Here is a 22,262-nt window from a genome sequence, read left to right on the forward strand (position 1 = left end):
ATGATGAGGAAGGCACAGGGCAGGAGCTTCAAGGTTCCTGCTCTTCAGTTCATCCCACTTCTTGCGACCACAACAGCGATTCTCTCTATAGTGCATCTCTCTTCTGCTGAAAGGGAGAGATCAGATCCTCTCTCTGCTGAGACCTCTAGTGATGGTTACCACGTAACCAATCTCTCAAGCACAGTCACTACCATTGTCTCCCTCATGCCCTCCGATTACTCAAGGCCACAGACATAACAAGCTCTGAGCAAGCTGCTCTGACCCCATCCTGTCTGCCTGGAAAGCTGATGGTTCCCTCATTTTAACTTGGTTGCTAGAAAGATCTCAGACTCCATCTCCACAATAGTAAAGAGGGATGTGGCTATAAGATTCCTCCTCGAGATGGTTGGGGCCACCTAAAGAAGAATGAGAAAGATGGTACCTATGGAAGTGCCAATCACTTCCAGACTCAGGAGCTGCCAGCTTCCTTCTCTCCAATCTCATAGAGCCACTTAAAAAGTTGAAGGGGTTTTTAGACACTGCCGCCTAAGGGCGATACATCCTGCAGATACTACCAATTTACCATCATGGTTGTGGGTCACAGTCTCAGTTCATCTAAACATTCTAGTTTGAAGCATGCACATTTCTTAAGTCTTACACACCAGTCCAACCTCAAAGCTACTGTAGACTTCAGCAATCAGCAAGCCCATCGCTGCTAGCCACCAATTCGGCTGTCAGCTCTTACCACTAAGGCACAGAAATGCAGGAAGAATGGCAGGTCTGGAGAAGCAGGGAACTCGGCCTGACAGTCTAGACTTAAAGAAATTGTATTTTCTGCCCGGGGGCGATAAGGAGTAAATCTGAAGCGTGTGTTACACTTACCCATCATTATGCCCTGAAATGGCGAAGGAAAGCTGCATCTTGTCCCAGGTTTGTAGAAAAACTGTGCTCTGTGTAAATAGCTCTGCAGCCTTTGATGCTGAACCAAGAGGAAAATAATCCTCAGGAAAAACTAGGCAGGAGTGGCAGACTCCACAGCCCAGGAAGGGAGGCAGCAGAGGCGCCAGCTGGTAGGCATTGGGCTCTCTCCGAGACCCCTGGGCTGCGCCCACAAAGGTTGGCATCTCCCTCACCATCTTAGCTCCTGAGAGGATTATTTGCTCTGGTGCCTTCACAGAGACAAAGATACTTGATGCATTAAAGAGAGAGCTGGGCAGGAGGGGAGGGGAGGATTGGACAAGATTTCAGCATGAACACTGGACAGAACCGAGTGAAGCCAGCCAGCTCCCAAGTGTGCCTGCTCGGGGTAGGCAAGAAGAGGTGTGGAGCTCATTCATTCATTCATCCACTCCCTCATTCATTCATTCATTCATTCATTCGACAAATACATACTTCCTGTCCTCTAGAAGCTTCTGGTCTAGGGGAAAACATAGCCAACAAAAAAATAATGATCTAGTTAACACCATATGGCAGAGAAATATGGCCCATGAGGTAGGAAGGCAAGAAGGCTGAACTCATGTAGATCTGGGAGCCAGAGGCTGAGGCGGATGAGCGAGGCCTGTTCAGCCGAAGCCTGATACATGTGAAGTGTGTGGAGAGGAGATTCCAGACAGAGGAGACAGCCTGTAGGAAGGCCCTGTGGGAGAAGAGCCTGCCCATCTCCTGGAACCGAATTGGCTGGGAAGTGTGAAACATAGGGAGAAGAAGGGAGGAGGAGAACCTGCAGGATACCGAGGAGTCGCTGGGACTTGACCTTTAACACAGGAAGCTTTAGGCTTTGTCCTGCTGGATCTGTAGTGTGTGACACTGCTCTTGGGCGACACAGACAAATGTCTACTCACCCAAGACAGGAAACCAAGAAAAAAGGAACCAAAAAAAAAAAAAAATGGTGAACGAGTAAGTTTTATTGGGGTTACTTTTAGGAATGTGGGTGTGAGGTTACTTACAGGAGCGGAAATGACTCAGTGTCAGCTCCACTTCCAAGAGCCCACCGAGGAATAAGTGACAGTTAACAAAAGGTGGGAGGTGGGGACGCACTGCCCAGCCTGCAGGCGGCTCAACCCTTCAGTGGGGTGTGTCTTTTGTAGGGAGCTCTGCCTAGCTCTGCTTCTCCCGAGCTGCTTCCTGGTCTAAGGGTTCCGGACCTGTCTGAGAGTGTCTCTCAGCAATCCATACAGCTTATCCACGCTTGTGGCGAGAGGGGCCTGGTCTGTTTCACAGACTTTTTGAAGCTATTTTGAGTTGTTTACATGCAGTCTTGATGAGTTTTCCTGCAGGGTGGAGGGTCTCGCCTCCCCTTAGAACTTCGAGTTGTTTCACCTCCCTGTAAACTTCCTACTGAGCTTCTCTCCAAGAGGGAAGGCTTTTAGCTTGGAGGGAACTGCAGCACAGTGGCCTGCCCTGAGGAAGACCCTAACCTCCATGGGCCATCAGTTGGCCATCAGAGTTGATGATGGTCAACCTGGCCCCCAACCCCGACCCACTCTGCCAGGTCAGTTCACACAGGCGCACTAGAGAATGTGCCCCAGCACCCTTCCCCCACAAGGAAGGGCAGGAAAGATCGGCCTGACATGAAAGCACCAGTAGGAATGAGAGCCCAGCCCGGCAAGGCCTGGCAAGATTCAGAGTGTAAATTTCGGTGCTCCCTACCATCAGGGACTTCCCATCCCCTTGGAGAAAGACTATAGCTCACTGGCTTCAGCTCCCACTGAGTCTATACAGGACAGACAACCAGTAGTTAACAGAAGTTCACCTGGGAGGGAGCAGAGAAAGCCCCAACATCCTGTCTCCTCCTGTTAGTGGGGAAACTGAGGGAGGCTGCAACAAAGAAAGAACAGATGTTTCCATGAGGTACCCAGGTTCCACTTGGACAAGGCCTCGGTGCGTAACCTAAGGCAGCCGGTAACCTCCCTCCTGGTCTTCGTGTCCTTAGCCGAGAAGGGAGGCGGGTGAATGAGAGGGTCTCCGAGACCACACTGCAGTCTCATGCACCAGCCTTCTCTGTCGCTTGCGGCCGGGAAGGTCTCTTTATCAGAGTCATTTGGCATAATACATTTGTGGTAGGGCTAGGATGAGGGCTGACTTCAGAAGTAGACAGGACATTCTGTCCCTAGCCCAATATTCTAAAGGTCAAGGGCTAAACAGTGGAGGAAGAAAGAAGTTCACTGGGGGAGCTGGCGTGTGCAATAATCAGACACTAAAGCTGGAATTTACTTTTACCAACAAATCTCTTCATGGGGATAGGCCAAGTGTAATTACGGGTAGTTTTCGAAACTGGATGTTTATAGAGTGTCTACAGAGATGAAAGGAAAGAAAGGAGAGGAGTGCTCTGTTGAAACGCCCAGGATGTCACTCCTGACATCTTCAAACCCCTTGCGATGGATGTGCTAACTCTGAAATGCTCTGCTCATTACAGTGGCCCTACGAGCATCTCTCCAGGGGACAGCTTCATTAGCTGAGTTCAATCGCAATGTGCAACAGCAGGAGAATGTTCGGTTCTTAGAGAAACTGTTTGCTTTGGACTTGGTCTCACTCAAGCTGTTCTCTCCCACCGTGAAGCTGCGAGACCGATTGGTCATCCTCAAACGGTACAGCCAGCCAGTGATTTGGAGTCATTGCATATGATGGAGAAGACATAGGCCCCATATGTTTGCAACTACTCTTGGTTTTTGCACATAGTAGGGACACAACCGCATGAATAATGGCTGGCTAAGAAAAACCAAGCAAAGCAGAAGAGGGGAAGGCGCTTGCTTTGGGAAGTGACCTGACGACCCAGACCCTTGTATTCCTTCTAGAATATCACACACAGGGAGAGCATGCGTGTTAGACAGATGTGGGTTTGAATTCCAGCTTCTCTTATTACTGGTTGTGAGATGTTAATTGGGCCACGGTTGCCACCTCCACACAATGGGAGCAGCAATGTCCATCCATGGTCATAGCTCTGAAGGCTAAATGTGGTTAACAGGCCAAAGTCCAACACCATGACCGAACAATGGTACCCTCTGTGTTCTTTCCATGTGACCCTCAAGAGGTGCACCCCAAGTGGCAGTCCCTGGTGCTGCACTTGCTCTCAGTCGGTCCCTGACTCTAAGAAGGAGCCAGAGGGAGGTGGCCTGCACCCAGATCTCAGTGGCTGCAGGAATCCAGCCCAGCCGTCCTGGCTCTCTTCCAGCCAATCTTGCCAGATGTGTTCAGCTTCAGCTGGAGGTTGCAAAGTGGTTATATAACCATGTTTTTTTTAAAAAAAAAAAGGAGCTAGCATTTACATAAGGTGCATAGTTTTCAGAGCATTTTTTGCATGGCTAATCTTTTCCAATCCTCTCAGTAGCCTTGAGAAGCTGCAGAGGCCTGGACTGGAGTCCCCATTTTATGGGTGGAGGAATCGTGGTTTGGTTTACTTGGTTCATTCAATACCAGAATACTGAGAGACGGCGTGAAAACTCGGACAAAGGTCTCTCATCCCTTGCCCTGGACTTCTTCCACATGACATCTTTATGGCCGTGTTTTCATCAGTCAAAAATAAAGTGAGCCTGTGTTGCGTGCCAGAAAGGAACTCAGATCCAGAACTTAAAGGCATCAAGTTCAGAAAGCAGTTCCATTCAGTGAGGTACCATACGAGCTGTGGGGAAGATACAAGGAGAGGCAAGAAAGCCTGGAAGTCTTCCTGGAGGAGGAGAAACATCAGTCCCATCCTTGAGATAGTGGGTGGTTGTCCAGGTAGAGAACACTGAGCAGAAGTACAAGTGGCAAAAGCAGCAAGTGGAAAGCCAGAGTGGGCGGAGCATCAGGCCAGGCTCACACACTACAGATTACTTGGTTTGACTCTACCGCCAGTTCCTCCTCCATCCACTCATTTAATAGATATGTATGGTGTCTGTGTGCTGGGTGCTCTGTGAGCCACTGCAGGAAGCTGCATGAATGTCCCCGAAACCCTGGACTTGACCATCTCATGGTGCCTACGGGCTCTGGCGGAAAGCAAGCGGTCAGAAAGCAGAGGTACAGGAAGAGCGTATTGTAGAAAGCTGGGCTAAGAGGACATAGATGTTAACCTGAAGGATATGGCATGCTTGACAGATTTTCTCCCCAGGATCAACAGAATCAAGTTTCAATTTCAGAAAAATGAGCTTATAGGATGGCTAGAGAGAATCATCTGGACTCCTCAAGCCAGTTAGAAAACCAGAGCATTGGCGGCAAGTCCTACGCTCTGAGGGCTGAGTCCTAAAGTCCAGCAGGATAGAAAAAGAATGTCTTAATTCAAGGCAGATATGGAGAAAGTATGGATGAGTCTTGCTGGCTGGTTGTCTTAGGGTTTTACTGCTGTGAACAGACACCATGTCCAAGGCAACTCTTTAACTGGGTTGGCTTACAGGTTCAGAGGTCCAGTCCAATATCATCAAGGTGGGAACATGGCAGCATCCAGACAGGCCTGGTGCTGGTAGAGTAGAGAGTCCTACATCTTCATCTGAAGGCTGCAAGTAGAAGACTGACTTCCACAGCTAGGATGAGGGTCTTAAGCCCATGCCCACAGTGACACACCTACTTCAACAGGGCCATACCTTCTAATAGTGCCACTCCCTGTGTCGAGCATATACAAACTATCACACTGGTTGTACATGGAGCAAGGAAAGGAAAAACTAGACACTAAGTCAGAGGTCAGAGGGTCTGGCCCGAGCCCCTTGACAAGTTCATGCTATTCTCCATGGTGGGAATTCTGGGAACTGTTGGTTGAGGTGGTGCATAGCTTTTCCTGGGAAGAGGTGAACAAATGTCTATTCAATCAGGTAGAGAACTGATATCAAAGAAAAGTTCCTCCCATGAGCAACCTGTGCCTTGTATCATTACTTCCTGACTCTTAATGCACCACCCTCCAGCCTTCAGAAGACAATACTTCTGGTGTAGAGGGAAGAAATACATATATAGAAAATTAGAGCAAGACCCAGGCGTCTGGGCCAGGCTGAGTGTGGGGCATCTGGGCAACATCTGGAAGCCCTTTATCAGAAGTGGTATCAGCGAGTCTGCAGCCCAGGAAGGAGCCAGAAGGTTGGGGGATGCTCCAGAGGGTCAAGAGTTTTAAGATGACCATCAATGTTTGGAAATGGGTGGTACCTTCAAGGGGAGAGGCCAGGGGGGAGAGGAGATCATGCACCATCCCAGCAGGGTGCCCATGCCTCTTCTTGTATACCAAAATCCTACTTAGCAAAATCCAGTCATCACACAAGATAAAGAAATCTTTAGTGTGAGGAGGATTAAGGCTAGTGGGATGTAGGGACTCTGGCCCACTGGGAGCATTCTAGGGTCTTGCACATCCTTCCAGGTCAATGTGAAGTCACCATGTGCTTTTCTCTTTCTCTCTCTCTCCTCCAGGTGTTTACAAAATATGGGAAGTGTTACATGTTTAACTCAGGCGAGGATGGCAAGCCTCTGCTCACCACGGTCAAGGGGGGGACGGGCAACGGGCTGGAGATCATGCTGGACATTCAGCAAGATGAGTACCTGCCCATCTGGGGAGAGACAGGTGAGCTGGGCCCAGAGATTCTGGCACTGGGTGGTGGCAAAAGATGCAGGTTTACCTCAGAAAAGCTGGTGTGAACTGGGTAGGCTGCTCCCCAACAGAATAGATATTTCCTGGCAGATGGTGAGGATGTCCCTAGCATAGTTATGCCTTAGATTCCTCTTTCCATAGAGACATAGAAAGAGCGGATAAAGAATGTGAGTACTGGGGAGGGAGAGGAGGTATGGAGAAAGGAGCAGATGTGGTTGGGTGAGTGCATGGCTTGATTCAGGGAGAAAAGGGGGGAATGGACCAGCATGTTCCTGTCTCAGCCATGTCAAATACCAGATCCAAGGAGGAAGACCAATGAAAAGAATACCAGTATATGCCTGGGGACAAGTGGAGGAGGCTATGAAGTGTTGGGAAATCAATAGATATGGGCCTAGGGACATGGCACTGTGCCAGCATAAGGGACTGGGGTCCTGTGTGTGCCTATTTCAAGCATTCATTCATTTTATTTTGTAATATATCATTAACAATCAAAAAGTGTTACAGGGGAAAAGACTAAGTCATTGATCACAACCTAGTAAACAAAGAAATGCAGCATGGCAGAAAGGGGAACCGGAAAAAGCCTCAGTGTACCCAGGGTATTTGAATGGGGTCTTGAAATTGTCCTGAATCATCTGGGTGGGACTTGTGTCATCACGAAGGTGTCCGTAAGAGAAACATAGGACGGTCAGTCAGAGGAAGAGGCAACGTGATGTGCCATAAGCCAAGAAATTCAGGAAGCCTCTGGAACTGTACCAGGAAGAGGACATGGGGATGTGTCCAAGAACAATAGCCAGAGATAAATGGGATCCACACCATAGTGACAACACACACCTGGCCTCGGTGGCGCTCCTTAGTCGTGGAGGGCGATCCCATAATCATGTTCTTAATTCCCCCCCACTCTGAAACTTATAGACCTGGGCCCCCACCACTCAAATTGTTCTCAGCATTGTCTTCTATGATCCTACTCACATGGCACATTAAACCCCACTTAAAGCATTCAATTTCTTTCCTAATCCAAGATCCTAAAGTCCACATCCCACCAACAACCAGCCTGGTCCAGCCTATCACAGCAACACCCTGCTCCCTGTACTAATTTGTCTTAGTCAATGTTCTATTGCTGTGAAGAGATACCGTGACCACCACAACCCTTATAAAAGAAAAGCATTTCATTAGGGCTGGCTTACAGTTTCAGAGGGTTAGTCCATTATTACCTTAGCAGGAAGCATGGCAGAGTGCAGGCAGACACGGAGCTGGAAAAGGAGCAGGAGAGTCCTTTATCCAAATCTGCAGGAAAACAGGAAGAGAGAGCCACTGCTCCCCTACCCATGGCATACTTCCTCCAGCAAACCCACACCTGCTAATCCTTATTAGTGCCATTCCCTGCAGAGTAAGCATTTGCATATATGAGCCCATGACCAGGACGGGGCCATTCTTATTCAGACCATCACAAAGAGGGCTGCTGAGTGAGTGAGATGAATCTCAGGGACCACCACAGAAAAGAGAGTTGAGAGAAGCTCCAGCAGCAGGGCGAACCTGAGCCTTCAGGCTGGAGCCTAGGAAAGGAGAGAGCCCAGAATGCCCTATGTTTTGATGCCCTCCCCTATCCTATGTTTGCTTCCACCGAGGGATAGCCTGAGACCCATCCATCTTCTTTATAGCCCTGCCTTCCAGCTGCCAAGGCAGAAGGTTTTCCACCCTGAAGATGGACCACTGCAATGACAAGCACTCTCCCACAGCGGAAATATCCCCTGCTCCCCTCTCACTGGAGTGCCCTGGTGGGGAGAAGTGACAGTGGCCGTTGACCCCAACCACATGATGGCTACCTCTCAGTGGCCACATGATGGCTACCTCTCTCTGCTTCAGCTGAGAAGTTAATTCTCCCTATCCCACATGTAGCAGGATGAAGTCTGTTTCCACTTAGCTCTGATGTCCCTGAGCTGGTCCTCTGGACCCAGCTTTTTAGAACATTCTGAGGCCAGGCTGAGTATTTGGACCTTGAGACTTCTAACCTTCTAGCCCCCGAGTCCTGGAGGTGGGTTCCCAAAGGGTATCGTTTCTTGCAGATGCCAAGGCATTTCTGCTTATTAAGAACTAGGGAAATCAAATGAGTAATGAAACCCTGCCTTTGCAGAGGTTAGTCCTGTCCTCCCATGGTGAGTTGGGAGGTACTGTCCTGATTCCTTGATTCAAGAACAGAAGCACATACACAGACAACACATGCACGCACTGTCAGGCCCTCCACCACAGACATCCCCATGTAGCCAGCTCCTTACATCAACAGGGCCTGGAACCTGAATACCGACAGAGGGCTTTGTCACCAGAGCCACCTAGGAAGTCAGCATCCTGACTCCATAGATATGAATGATAAATGGACCCGCACAGGTCTTCTATATTATGCCAACCTGCTTGCTTTCCTGAGGCCCAAAGCGAAGCAATGATGTGTTTGACATCACGCAGTAAGTTCACAACCAAGCCCTCTGTGTTCTGACCCGGGCCTGACCATGATGTTCCTAATTAAGATGAAGAGCATGCCCCATACCTGGAGTGGTGCAGGGATTGGCTATGGTCAAAGATACAGAGGTTGCAAGACAAAGGCCCTACTACCTTTTTAGAAGCAGACTAACTCAGACTTGCTCTTGCCAGGAGTTCTCTTTCGAGGTTGGATATTTGGGGAAACACCTAGCAGCAACTTGAGGCTCTACAGATAATGGGTAGAAGATAGGCGGGGGCAAAAAAAAATCTAGTTAGAGGAGAAACTGATCAGCACTGTGCAGGAGAACCTCCTGGAATCCAGAGACTGTTCCCTGTACTATTCAGTATGTTATCTGCAGCTAGGGAAAATGAGGAACTAAAATTTTAATATTACCTTTTTAATATATTAATGTAAAGCTAAATAGCCCCCAGGGCCTTGTGCTACCTTATTGTGGAGCCGTTAGCATACTGGAATACAGCTTCATCAAGCTCTGGTTGGTTCTGTCCATTCTTGTCTCCATAGCCACCTCTCACATTCCTCTGCCCCACCCCACCTTTGCCCTTCCCCTCACTATGGCCTTGAGTGGCAGGCAGGGATCCTGTGCTCACAAAAGACAGTTGAGACTAAGTCCGTTCCCCAAGGCCACCGGTTGGAACTCCTGAAGTCTCTGTCAGACCTTCCTCCATTGTATGTTTCTTCAGGCTGAGAAGCCACTAAGCAATGACTGCCCGATCATTTATTATTACAGTAAGTTGCTTATTTCTCGGATGAGTCCCACATGGGTGGGAGTTAAATCAGTGTACCCACTGAAGGATGACAGATGAGCTTCAGCGGGAAGGGACACTTGTCTGTGAAGCTACCTGAGCAGGGACAGATACCGAACTGCTTGGCTGTTAGTTCTGAGGTCTGTGAGCAACAGCACCGGCACACCCATCCGGAAATAACCTTTCTCCATGACTGTCCTACTTCTCAATTCCTGGAGGAAGGATCCGAGGTCCCTATAGGAAATATTTGGGTGATGATGGAGGAAAAAAGAAATGTGACTGCTGAGGGAGTGGCTACAGTGACTGCTGGGGGAGTGGCTACAGTGACTCCTGGGGGAGTGGCCACAGTGACTACTGGGGGAGTGGCCACAGTGACTCCTTGGGGAGTAGCTACAGTGACTCCTGGGGGGTTGGCTACAGAGACTGCTGGGAGAGTGGCTACAATGACTCCTGGAGGAGTGGCCACAGTGACTGCTGAGTCAATGGCATACAGTGACTTTTGGGGGAGTGGCCACAGCGGCTTGATGACCCAGACAGTGTAGTAGAACAGAGAAAACCTGCATGAAGTGAACCAGACCCAAGATCAACTCTAACCCTTCCATTTCTAGCTGTGTGTCATGGAACAAGTTGAGGAACTTCGGTTTCCTCATCTGCAAAGCAGAGATGAATAAAAACTGAAATCTACTGGCTGTTGTGGATGGCTGAAGGCCTCAGAGGAGAGCTCTCCTCACAGGCCACAAGAAAGGACAACCTAGAAATCCCACAACTGCCGCAGGGTCCTGAATGCTCTTCATATCCCCTCCTCTGGCACCCTTGTCTTGTCTTGCGGACAGCCTCATTCTCAGGAAGTAAAAGAAGCAAAGAGGGAGTAAGGGCCCTCCTGGGTGTGATTCCAACGAGAGGGAGGGCACAAGATCGGCAGACCATTATCAACATATGTGATGTGTCAGAAAAAGGCAGACCATGTGGCTTCAAAATTAGTAAATAGTAACTCCATGAAAACGATCACAAACGTCCCTTCCACCAGGCTACTAATGGCCTGTATTAAGGAGCCGAAGGCATCAAACATCTCTAAGTGGGGCACCCTGTCAATCTCCCGTTTTGATGTTGCGTGTGAACCTAGACAGGGTGTCCCAAAACGGGTTCTGTGGAGTGTCAGAAGTGTGGAACTTTACATGTTCCGCATATAAAAAGGATCTGGGGTCAGAAGGGAATCTAGGGATCCTTGGGTAGACAGTGGGAGCCACCTTTATTCATCGCAGGGACTCTTTAATATGCCGCATCATGTATCTCCAAGACAGAAATACTGTACGCAGCATTTATTTTCTAAATGCCTTTGGCCATGGAAACCTCCTTTGCTATAAAGGAGCTCACAAAATATACTTCTGGAAAAAAGCCATCTTAGACCAGAGAAGTACAGATTTCATGGCCAGAGTTTTCTAACGGAAATTAAATTGAAGACAGGTGGGAGGTTGTTAAAAATGAAACTCTGTGTAGATACCTCTGAGTCACTTCAAAGATAAAAGAAATAGGCAGTGGGTTATCTGGGTTGCACATGAGAGGAACCTGAATCAAACAAGCTTAGGCATCAAAAGAATTGTATTGCCCTCGGAATCTGAGGCATGTTTCAGCAACCAGCCAGCGGGAGGACAGGGCTGCCCCTCAGAGAGTGCAGGAACCGAGGGCACCTGTCCCCTGGGTGTTCTAGCCTGCCTCTCTCCGAATCCTCACCCTGCTCCCTCACTAGACACAGGCTTTTTCTGTGCATATATGTATCTGGGTGGCTCTCAATAGTCACTAAGATTTTTATGTTTCAGATCCTACCACATCAGCCAAACTACTCTGATTGCACCACTGATCTTCCCATTAAAAAAAATTACACCCCCCCCCCCAAAAAAAGCAAAGAAGGTAGTCGCTGAATTGAGTGACCAACCCATGAACCAATCAGCAGTGAGTAGGGGAGTGGCCTTCCAGTGGAGACTACAACAGACTCTGGCAAAGTTGGATGAGGGGTGGGAAGGGAGTCCCTCTGGAGAACTGTGCTGATTGATGATGGAGGAGGAGGAGAAAGCTGAGAGGAGCCGAGTCTGAAGAAATAAGAGTCTGTGCTTAGGGAGTTTCAGTTTTAAGTGCATGTGCTCAAAGACCAGAGAGATGACAGCCAGGCGCTCTCTTCCCAGATCTTCTCTCATTCGTTTTGATGCAAAATACACTGTTGTAATCAAATATAATCTGCTTTGATTTTCCCAAATCCTAGTGTTAAGTATGCATGAATGTAATATTATATCAGATATATTTCTGAGCGGAGGAATTACTTTTGAAAGCTGTTCTGTAGCACGGAAAAGCCAGCCCTCATCATCCCTTGGGTCCTACCCACTTCTAATGCCTCCTTCGTTGACTTGACTTTGAATATACTGGCTTACCTTGATGCTTCTGGAATATTCCAGGACTGTCTTCCTTCAGAGGATCTGTATTTTCTATTCCCTTTGCTTATAATCCATTACTCAGATACCTGCATGGCTAATTGCCTCCCCTGCCCAGTTTTTGCTCGGTTATCACCTACTGGGTGAAGCCTAGATACCTTGGGTACTGTTTTTAAAATTGTGACCCACCCCCACCCCGCATCTACTCTCACTACATTTCTCTTACCTATTCAACTGGTCCTTGCATCCATGGTGTAGCCCACCTTCAAGTGTGCTACATGATCTACTTTGGGGGTGGGGTGGGGGGGGAAAGACTGTCCCTTCCCACTAAAGCATAAGCCCCTAGAGGTCTTGGATCTTGGATCTCATGGGAAAGTAGATATTTACTAATTGAGGAGGGGGAAAAATCACTTGAAGTATGCATACTACTAGAGCCAACATAGGGAAGAAGCAATCATTAATGATCAGCTACTATGTGTCACAAACATTCTGTCTCATGACCCTTTCCTGATCCCCTGGCAATGAGGTATTACAGTGCCCAGTGAAAGATGAAGAGACTGGGCCCCAGTGAGGCTGAGTGAGCTCCCAAGGCCACCTAGTTATGTGGATGACTTAACTGAAGTAAGCTTAAAACCACTCTAGGCGGCAGTGCCCCACCCACCAAAAGTCTTTAATGTGCAAATTGTCCCTGTGGAAGTGCTGCTGAGAAACTAGCTCAGGAGGCGTGGCTGGGCGATGTCTCTGGAAAAATCGATGACACTTGGCTTCTGCTCCTCTTGTCTTTCTGAGTGGAGTCGTTCTGTCGAAGGGAGGATTTAGCCTGCTCCCCACATGGAAAAAAGATGAGAGCAGAGCTTCTCTGGTTTGTTTGGAGATGGAGATGCCAGTCCATTTCTCTCCATTGCTCCCAATGGCCAACCCTAGTCCTCCCTGAGAAGCCTGGGGGTTCAAGGGAACCCAGTTTGAACCCACTGGATGGAAGGCTGTTGGTACAGATTCGTCAGTCGAGTGCTTGCCTTGCAAATGTGAAGAACCGGGTTTGGTACCCAGATACCATATGAAAACATTGGATGTGCTGCCACAAGCCTGTCATCCCAGGGATAAAGAAATAAGAAGCCAATATAGGCATATCCCTGGAAGCTTGGGGAAGCCAGCCAGCCTTGCCTCATCTATGTGGGGATGTTGACAGCCAATGAGAGACCCTGTATGGAGACACTAAAAGTTGTCCTCTGACCTCCATATGTGAGGCCACACACACACACACACACACACACACACACACACACACACTAAAATATCAAAGCAAAGCATTAGAGGGGAAGTGAAGGTTATTGATATGAACATGGTAGTTGGTTGGATCTCTGACGGTGTCTGTTGCCTAGAGCAGCTCTGTTTCATCATCCTCCTGCCAGGATGGATGGAGAAAGGAACTCCCAGCAGAGTTGGGGAGCAGCTGAACCTCAGGGCAGCTGCCAGTGGAGACTTTTGTCTAAGCACAATTGGCTGAATCCTATTTATGAGACACTCCCTCCGAAAGCCTTCCCAAAGAACAATGAAGAAATTTTCTTCAGTAAACTCATAAGGACAATGTCAGCTGGAAGACAGAAATCAGAAAGGCTCCTGGTAACTGACTTGAACTTTAACTAGACAAAACAACTAGGAAGTCATTGTAACTACCACAGAATAACCTCAAAATAACCTAGTGACCTAACCTCCCCCCAAGATTTATCTCTCCCACCCCAGAAGATGACACTGAAGCAGATGGTCTGGACTTGGGGTGGTCAGGCCTAGCAGATGATGGGGTGAGGTGCTAAGTGGGAAACTGCACAGGAATCAAAATCCTACTTACTGAGCAGGGGACTCTCAGCCAGGCTTATCTCCTGCACCCACCTCTCACAGAGGTCTGGGGATTCCTGCAAGCTAAGTCAGGATGCCTAAAGGAGCTCAGACCTAATGACCTAGTTAGCTCCACGCTTGTGTGACACCTCTTGAAAAGTCCCCAAACCTACACAAGGAAAGTCTACGAGCTTTAAATATCCTTTAATCATGAAGGGACAAACAGAGCCAGGTATATAAGAGATGCCATTAACTTAAGGACCCAACAGCAAGCAAACAAAAACCGCATGAGATAGGGAGTATTGCTAACAGCACAAGCTGCAGAGCCAGACTGCAGGGGTTCAAATCCCTGCTATGCTGCTTCCCAGCTGTGTGGCCTGAGGTGAGCTATTTAACTTCTCTGGGCATATTTTATCACCCCTGGATTAGAAATGACAATGTATTCTCTATTTTTGTTGCTAGATCGGTTGAAATATGAGTTAACACAAATGATGGGTTTAGAAAAGTGCCTTGGTCCTATTAAGTAATATATAGTATTTAATAAATGAAACATAAATGTACAAACAGACAGAAGCATCAAAATGATTTAATTAGCATCCTTGGGAGAGGGAAGAAGCAATATCACATCCACAGATGCACGGGGTGAGAGTAAAACAGGGCATTTGGGGAGGAAGAAGAAAAAGTGAAAATTAAAACATGATTGCATATATTAAAACGCAATCTGTAAGGGGGCTGGAATTTAGTTAGCAATTCTACCCCAGAAGTGAAAATTACAAGACCAACAGATGTAAATAGGAGAGGAGAAAAACACGAAAATTAAAAAATCAGTTCAGAAAAATCCAACATCTCTGTAGCGGGAGTTCTAGAATGACAGAACTGAAGGGCCAGGAGGGGTGCATGGGGAAGAAAGGGATGTCATCCATCCTCAGCTGAAGGACATGACAGTCCAGGCTGCAGGGTCACCAAGTCCTGCCCGAGGGGACAAAGCACACAGGCCAAGACACAAACTTGCAGAGTCTAGGCTGGGGAAAAAAACAATGGTTGTCGTCCTAGGCTCTAGAATCAGGTGTCAGAACCAAGCACAGAAGGCAGGGCATTTCTAGAGGTGAGGTCATCACCCTTCCTATCCAGTGCAGAATTCTACATTCAGCAGATTGTAAGGGTGACTCGAGGGGAGAACTGGGTTTCAAAACCAGGTGTGTCTCGGGTGGCTCCTTCTAGACATTACTGAAGGATGTAAATAAAGAGAATAAAGCCAGAGAGAGGCTCTGGAAACAGAGCCTTGCTGAGGGAGAATTCAAGGTGTGAATGGAGAAAAGGGCAGGCATGAGGCAGGAGCAGTGACTCCAGAACACAGCAGGCAGCTACGGGCTCTGGGAGGGACCACATTTGTGGATCTGGCTTCCGTCCTGCAAGGCATTTCAGAGTTCTGCTCCCAGGGCAGGGTTCCAGGCAGAGGAATGAGACAAATGAGTGAGCAAAACGTCAGGCTACACCAAACCAGAAGACTGAGATCACAATCATCTATGGGGCTGGGGAGATGGCTCAGTGGGTAGAACACTTCCTTGGAAAGCATGAGGACCTGAGTTCAAATCCCCTGCACCCAACAACATGATGAGAGGTGGGGATAGGTGGGTCCCTGAAGCTCAGTAGACATGACCATTTGATAAAGTTCCAGGCCAGTGAGAGACTGTTCAGGCAGAAGGTGAAAGATACCTAACTAAGAAATAATACCTGACGCTGTTCTCTGACCTGCACACATGTGCCATCCATCCACGCACCTGCACCCCCACACACAAGATCACAACACACACCTTTCTGTGTTATAAGGCTGGGCTATGAACATTTGTAGAGGTACAATTATATCAAAGCTAAATACTAATTGAACCAAAATATATACCTGTATTCTGAGGGTGGCCGGAAGGCCAGTATAGGTAGGCGTTCCAGGTAAGAAGCCCACGTGCGCTCATCTTCCGTGGTAAGAACTCAGAAGCAAGCATGTCAGAGTTGTGCCACCAAGAAATAACAGGCAAGCAGTGGTTACCTGTGAAGCATGAACACAGAGAGGATAGCTCAGTGAGCACAAAGTACCTCAGAGGGGTGGCCCTGAGTGGGGTACGGAGTGCAGAGTGGGGTGTGGGGTGCAAAGTGGGGTGCAGAGCGCAGAGATGGATCAGGAAACATGCTTTTCATTCCATGCCTTGAAGCACCACTTAGCTTTTAAAATTATGTACATAGTCTGCTTTGATAAATATAAAAATTAAATTAAAAATAACCATAAATTTTTACCATAGCTGGAAGGCCTGAGCAGCCATCAGGGAGAGCACAGTTCCTACCCCCACACCCACCCCATTACAAATGGGACACAGCAAGAATGAGACTAAGGTTGCCATGGTTTCTCCAGCATCTCTGGCTCCCAGTAAAAAACTCTTGTCATGGTGCCAGGTCCTAAGGACTTCCCAAGAATGAGAGGCAGCGGCTCTGGCCTGAATTCTGAGTGGAGTCCAGAGCACAGTGACATGCAGCCACCAGCTGAGATGCCCTGCTTGTGCTTAGAGAAGGGCTTTGTGCTGGGTGGGCATCTCCACAGGTGCCTGAAGACTCGGGAGGAATGATGCTGTAAATTAGGTATACCGTTGAGAGGCAGGCATCTATGGAGCAGCCTGATTTTTATCATGCTGGAGACCTGCTAGGCGTGGTGCAGAAAGTATATATGATCTTGTTAGAGGTCCCAGCCAGACAGCCAGCAGCCCAAAGAGAATACCTAGGGAGCTGAGGAAACAGACCCACTCTTGGCAATTGTGTCTCCGGTTTAGGGAATCTTCCTTGAGGTGCTCGGGCACCTCAGGAATACAAGCATAATTCCAGGCTGGGTTTTAAGAGTACACAAGCTAGGGACCTTCCTAGGGGAATCCACGTATGATTCTGTCCCAGTTGGACATCTTTTCATCCTACAGCTTTCACATCCAGTGTCTAAGGCATCGCCAAGTCTTCACACAGGCGCTGTTGTGTGCTATGATCACTAGAATAAAAACAGAGAACAAGGAAGGAGACGCCAGCTCCGGAAGGGAGGAGAGGAGGACCGACGGGGAACTGTACAGAAGAAATGACCTTGGCTCTTGCATTTGCTAGGCATGGGAGTCAGAGGAGGCTATGGGGTTATGGTTTGCTGAAATCTCACATACAGGGAAAGGAAAGTCAGGATCAGCCCAGAGTGTGCTAGGCTAGCTTCTAGGTAGAAGGCAAACCATTTGGTAACTGGCCTCCTGTGTTTTGCTAAAATGTAGATATGCAGCAGTTAAAAGCATTTTCAGCTCTTCCAGAAGAACCAAGTTCTGTTTCCAGCATCCCTGTTGAGCTGTTGTTCACAGCTGCCTGTAACTCCCACGTGATGCAGCACCCTCTGGCCTCCTCGGACTCTCAGGACATGCCCTGAATCCTCAGTGTACTCAAGGGGATTCACAGATATTCAGTTGTAGAAAGTTCAGGCTAGACTACCATTTCCCACCATGCAGAGGCCTAAAGATGCCCTCTTAACAGCAGAATTCTTTTCCTTATTAAATAATATTAAAAAACAATTATCCTATTATCACCATACATTTTCCTGCTTTTTACATTTACTGATTGGGAAAATAGTCCAACAAGGTTGCTATGAATTCTGTAATGCTTAGGATGTATTTGGAATTTGGTACATTTATCGGTCAATATGCTACAAGATTCATTCAGCAACCTCATCAAAGCTGACTCCTGCTGTCAAAATTTTTATGAATGGAATCATATTCATCCACTGACTGCTTCTGTAATTTCAGAGACACAGGTCTCCCCAGTGGATTTCCAAAGGTGGTGTCTCCCACAACCCCATCACCCAACCTGGTGGTTAGCCTTCTTATCAAGTAATTGATAATCTCGGAGCCCACATGCTCTAGGAAAACATGTTATATATTTTTTTAAATCCTTGGGGTAAATCTTTTCGTAATGAAACTGAACTGAACCTGGAGCACTCACTGGTCCCTGCCTTGCAAAGGTTCTGTTTAGCAGAAATGAAAACGTAGCCACACTTCTTGGTTGCCTGACCAAAATCTAACATTCCTATCTCCTTCCCCAACATGACACCTGGCCCTACATTACAGAAGGTGCTATTTGATCTTTTGACACACACACAAAGAGATTCTAACCCTTTCCCAGGTTAACGCATTTAACAGCTATCAGGAAGCAAGTCTCACTCGTAGTCCTGGCTAAGAAGTATTGAAGACAGGGTTGGAATCCACGTCTGACTGAGTCTGCCTTGGTCCTTTCCACTTTCAAATGAGAAATGAATCGGCCTGGAGAGATGGCTGTCCATTAAGAGCTCTTGCAGGGGACCTGAGTTTGGTTCCTTGCACTTACACCAGGCTGCTCACAACTGCCTGTAACACTAGCGCCCTCATAGGGTCTCTGTGAGCCCCTGCACATGAGGGGAGAGACAAGGAAAGGAAGAGAGAGACATACACAGAAATAAAAGAAAAGGGAGGAAGAAAAGAAGAAAGAGAGAGAAGAAAACTGTATTTAAGCAAATTGCTTTAGGTAACAGTTCGGCAAAATGTCATACTTTTCCTTCAGGATTTCCTAGAGTCTTTAAGATATTAGTGTGTTCAAAGACTCCTCAGGAGGGGCTGGGGCTTACAGCTTTCTTGTGGTCCCTCAGTAGCACCTCCCCGAGCTCCATCTAATGTTTGGCTGTGGGTCTCCACATCTGTTTCAGTCAGCTGCTGGGTGGAGCCTCTCAGAGGAGAGTTAAGCTAGGCTCCTGTCTGTGCAACATAACAGTATCATTAGTGCTGTAAGAGACTGGTTCTTGCCCATGGCTCTCAAGTTGGCCAGTCATTGGTTGGGCATTCCCTCAGTCTCTGCTCCATCTTTGTCCCTGCACTTCTTGTAGGCAGGACAAATTCAGGGTGGAAGGTTTTGTGGGTGGGTTGGTATCATTACCCCTCCACTGGGTGTCCTGTTCAGGTTACTTTCTTAGGATACTCAGGACTACCAGCCCTGGGATGACACTGCCCGTAGGAAGCTGGGCCCTCCCACATCAATCATCAATCAAGAAAATACCCCACTTGACCAGAAGTCAATCCACAGAAACACATGTGATTAAGATTCTTTCTTCCCAGCTGACTCCTGCGTGTGTCAAGTTGACATAAAAACTAGCCAGCACAGGGCTGAACACACAGCCTGAGACTCTTCTCTCCTGCCAGTTTTCTCTCTGACCTACCATTCCCTGACTGCCTCCCAAACCAGATGCCAGAAGGCAAGAGAAAATCCACCAGTAAATCCACCAGTCTGAGCCCTCAACACCTCCCCAGGTCACAGAGTGGTTGGGAGGCTAGGTACAGCGGTGAGCAGCAGCTATCCTAAAGGGGCCTTCCTAGACTAGGAGATATCCCCTCTAGCATGCCGCCATCCTCCTGCCTCAAGCTACCCTTGGAGCTACCCAGCCCCGACGGTAGCCACTGTAATAAAGTCAGTTTATCCAAAACAAGACCGCTTTGTAGCAACACATCCCTAGCCTGAGCTTTCCTGAAAATTCCCTCCGCTTTTCAGAGCCGCTCTCTGCTTTCTTCCTCCTTCTCTCCAGCGTTTATTGCCTCCCCGTGTTTCCTGTAATTTGCAGAGATTAAAGATTTAAGCTTCTTTTATTGCGTGTACTTTCCCTGCCCCATTATGCATTCTGCCCACCGCTCCTGCCTCCTCCCCGCAGAGCTCCCAAATCCATTCTGCATGCAAAGAAAGCATCTCCCCAGGTAAATTTCACCTGTGTATGCCAGGTCATGCTCCCAGAGAAGGCTGGCAGAGCCTGGCTTCTGCAGGCTGAAGTCTGCCGAGCTGTGCTCCTCGTGATTCAGCACAGATCATTCATGTTCAGCTATCTGGGGTTCCGCTCCGTCCCAGTTAGCATGGGCTCCTAACACCAAGTAAGAGGGAGCTTTCCCTTTCTCCCTCCCTCACACTTTCTACCTCTGGGGCTTTGAATCCTGGCATCAAGGATCTATAAACAAAACCCTCACAGCTCTAGAGGTCTGTGCATCTTGGAAGGAGCTGGGTTGTAGGGTTTGGGGGTGTGAGTACCTGTAGGGTACCTCCCTAGGCAGTCACCCTGGGTCCCAGCTCAGAAGGGCCACCAGCTCACTGTGATGCTGTCATTACTACCTGGGGATTCCCGGAATAATTTTTTATTCGGAATTTAGTTTTATAATTGTATGTTGGCATCCTAAAGTTTTTACAGTGGTTTCCAGCAAGGGGCCCACGTTGGCGTTTTGGTCTATGCATGTGGCCCAGATACTATTCTCATTGTGACTGTTATGTAGGCTGTCCCACCTCCTGTCTCAGCCCCAGGGTTTCCCAGAGCCCACTCCAGAGCCTGGGTGGATGCATCAGCTCACAAAGCAGGGAACAGAAAGCTCATGTGGAGGTTAGGCCCTCGCTGGTTTGTTCATTCAACATTTGTGGAACTCTGCTCTGTGTCAGCCCTGTGCTGTGGGGATTGAGGATCTGACAGTGAAAAAAATGCCTGTCCCTCAGTCCCCATTCAGACCCCCAGAGCTACATGGCACCAACTCACCTGAATGAAACGCATTCATCAGGAGGTAGAAAAAAAATGCTTGGTTAAAAATCAAGAAACTTGATTCTAAGTCCTGGCTATGCCATTGTGACCTTGGGGAAGTCATTTCTTCTCCCGGATTGTATCATTGTTTTTCCAATTGTGGCTCAGGTGACCTGCAACAGAATTCCTGGAAATAAAGGTTCCTGACTCTTCCCATGATGCCTGAATCCAAATTTCTTGTGATAGATCCTAGATAGATAGATAGATAGATAGATAGATAGATAGATAGATAGATAGATAGATAGAGAAGGAGGAGGGGGAGGAAGGGAGAAAGAGAGAGAAAGAAAGAGAGAGAGAGAGAGCATGCTAGGTGATTTCGATGAGTATTCTAGAACCTCAAAGGCTGAGGTCTGTGGTTATATTTAGTTCTAACAAACTGTATTTGATAACTTGGCTCGTAATAAAGTACCATGTTCAGGAAATGACAGAGACCAGGGTGGGCAGAAGATCAGGGGCTGGATGAGGTATCCATTCACAAGCAAGCTAGAGAGTGATCCAGAGAGAAACAGGCAGCTCCAGCAAGGAACAGAAGCAAAATCCATCTAGAGGCACGGGAACAGGAGACTTGGGGAAAAGCAGTGCCAGGTGAGCTGGGACTACAGGTTGGTCTACCTGTGAGTACACCTGCATCTGCTGTTCAGATCCACACAGAAGTAGCCCAGAACCTATGTGGACCAGGAACACGCATGGGCAGTGTTTAAGAAGGCAGGATGGTGGCTGGCACAGTGTGACGTACATACAGCAAGACTGCAGTGCACACAGAGGGTGGGGAGGGTTGGAGAGAACACAGAAACATCCATCTCCTCCTCCTCTCTCTCATGTGTCTAATAGCTGTTAACGCAGAATAAAATGAGGTTGCTTTAGGTTTACTTTGCTCCAGCTACTATTGCTTCTGGAATAAACCAGAGCCTCCTGCAAACCCTAACCCAGTCTGATTAGTCCCCGGGTGGTTCTCGCTGGTCAGGTGCCCCAGGCTGACTGTTTTGCCCATTCCTCATGGAGTTTCCTACAGAAAAGCTTCATTTCTCATTTCTTCCTGGAGGCCACAAGCTGTGCGTTGAGCCAGTCTTTACTGGCTAGAAGGTTGCCTGAGCCCAGTTGTATAGCGGACGTACGTGCAGCTTCTACTAGCTAGAAACAAGCCTTGGCAGCTTGCCGGCTCCTTCCAGGGCTCCCTGAAAGCATCCACTTCCCTCACAGCACAAGCACCCTTGTAATGCCAGCATCCTGCCTTTCCACACTGCTTTCCCCGCCTCCTTCGCCTGTGCTTGGGCTCCTCGTCCCCTCTCTTGGGCAGTGTTTAGAGAACATAGGCTCTGTAAGTGGGCCTCTGGATACCTTACTCTCACTCAGTTCCCTCCCTGATCCAAAAACATTCATTGAGCATCTTCCAGCTGTGGGTGAGGTCAGGAGCTGGGAGGAATAATAATGGGTCTCTTCGCCTGAGGAAGTGTATCTGACCACCAGTGAGTACACAGTCATCTGTGGAAGATGGTAATATAAAACCATAGGTGAACAAAAACCTGTGTATATAGGTATGTGGATAGTGTTCTATCCATTGCTTTATATTGCTGTGAAGCTACCACACTCATCTTACAGAAAAGTTTAT

General features: G+C 48.1%; 1 protein-coding gene across 2 annotated transcripts in view; it reads left to right on the forward strand.

Annotated features, from left to right (window-relative positions):
- Asic2 (acid sensing ion channel subunit 2) overlaps positions 1–22,262 on the forward strand; it is a 1,078,645-nt gene that overhangs the window by 984,831 nt on the left and 71,552 nt on the right. For both annotated transcript variants that reach the window (XM_052197062.1, XM_052197061.1), the window contains exon 2: positions 6,343–6,493. In XM_052197062.1, coding sequence (XP_052053022.1) covers positions 6,343–6,493 — 151 coding nt within the window. The remainder of the gene's footprint in view (positions 1–6,342; positions 6,494–22,262) is intronic.

Source organism: Apodemus sylvaticus, chromosome 10 (assembly GCF_947179515.1).
Source record: "Apodemus sylvaticus chromosome 10, mApoSyl1.1, whole genome shotgun sequence".
Lineage (NCBI taxonomy): Eukaryota > Metazoa > Chordata > Mammalia > Rodentia > Muridae > Apodemus > Apodemus sylvaticus.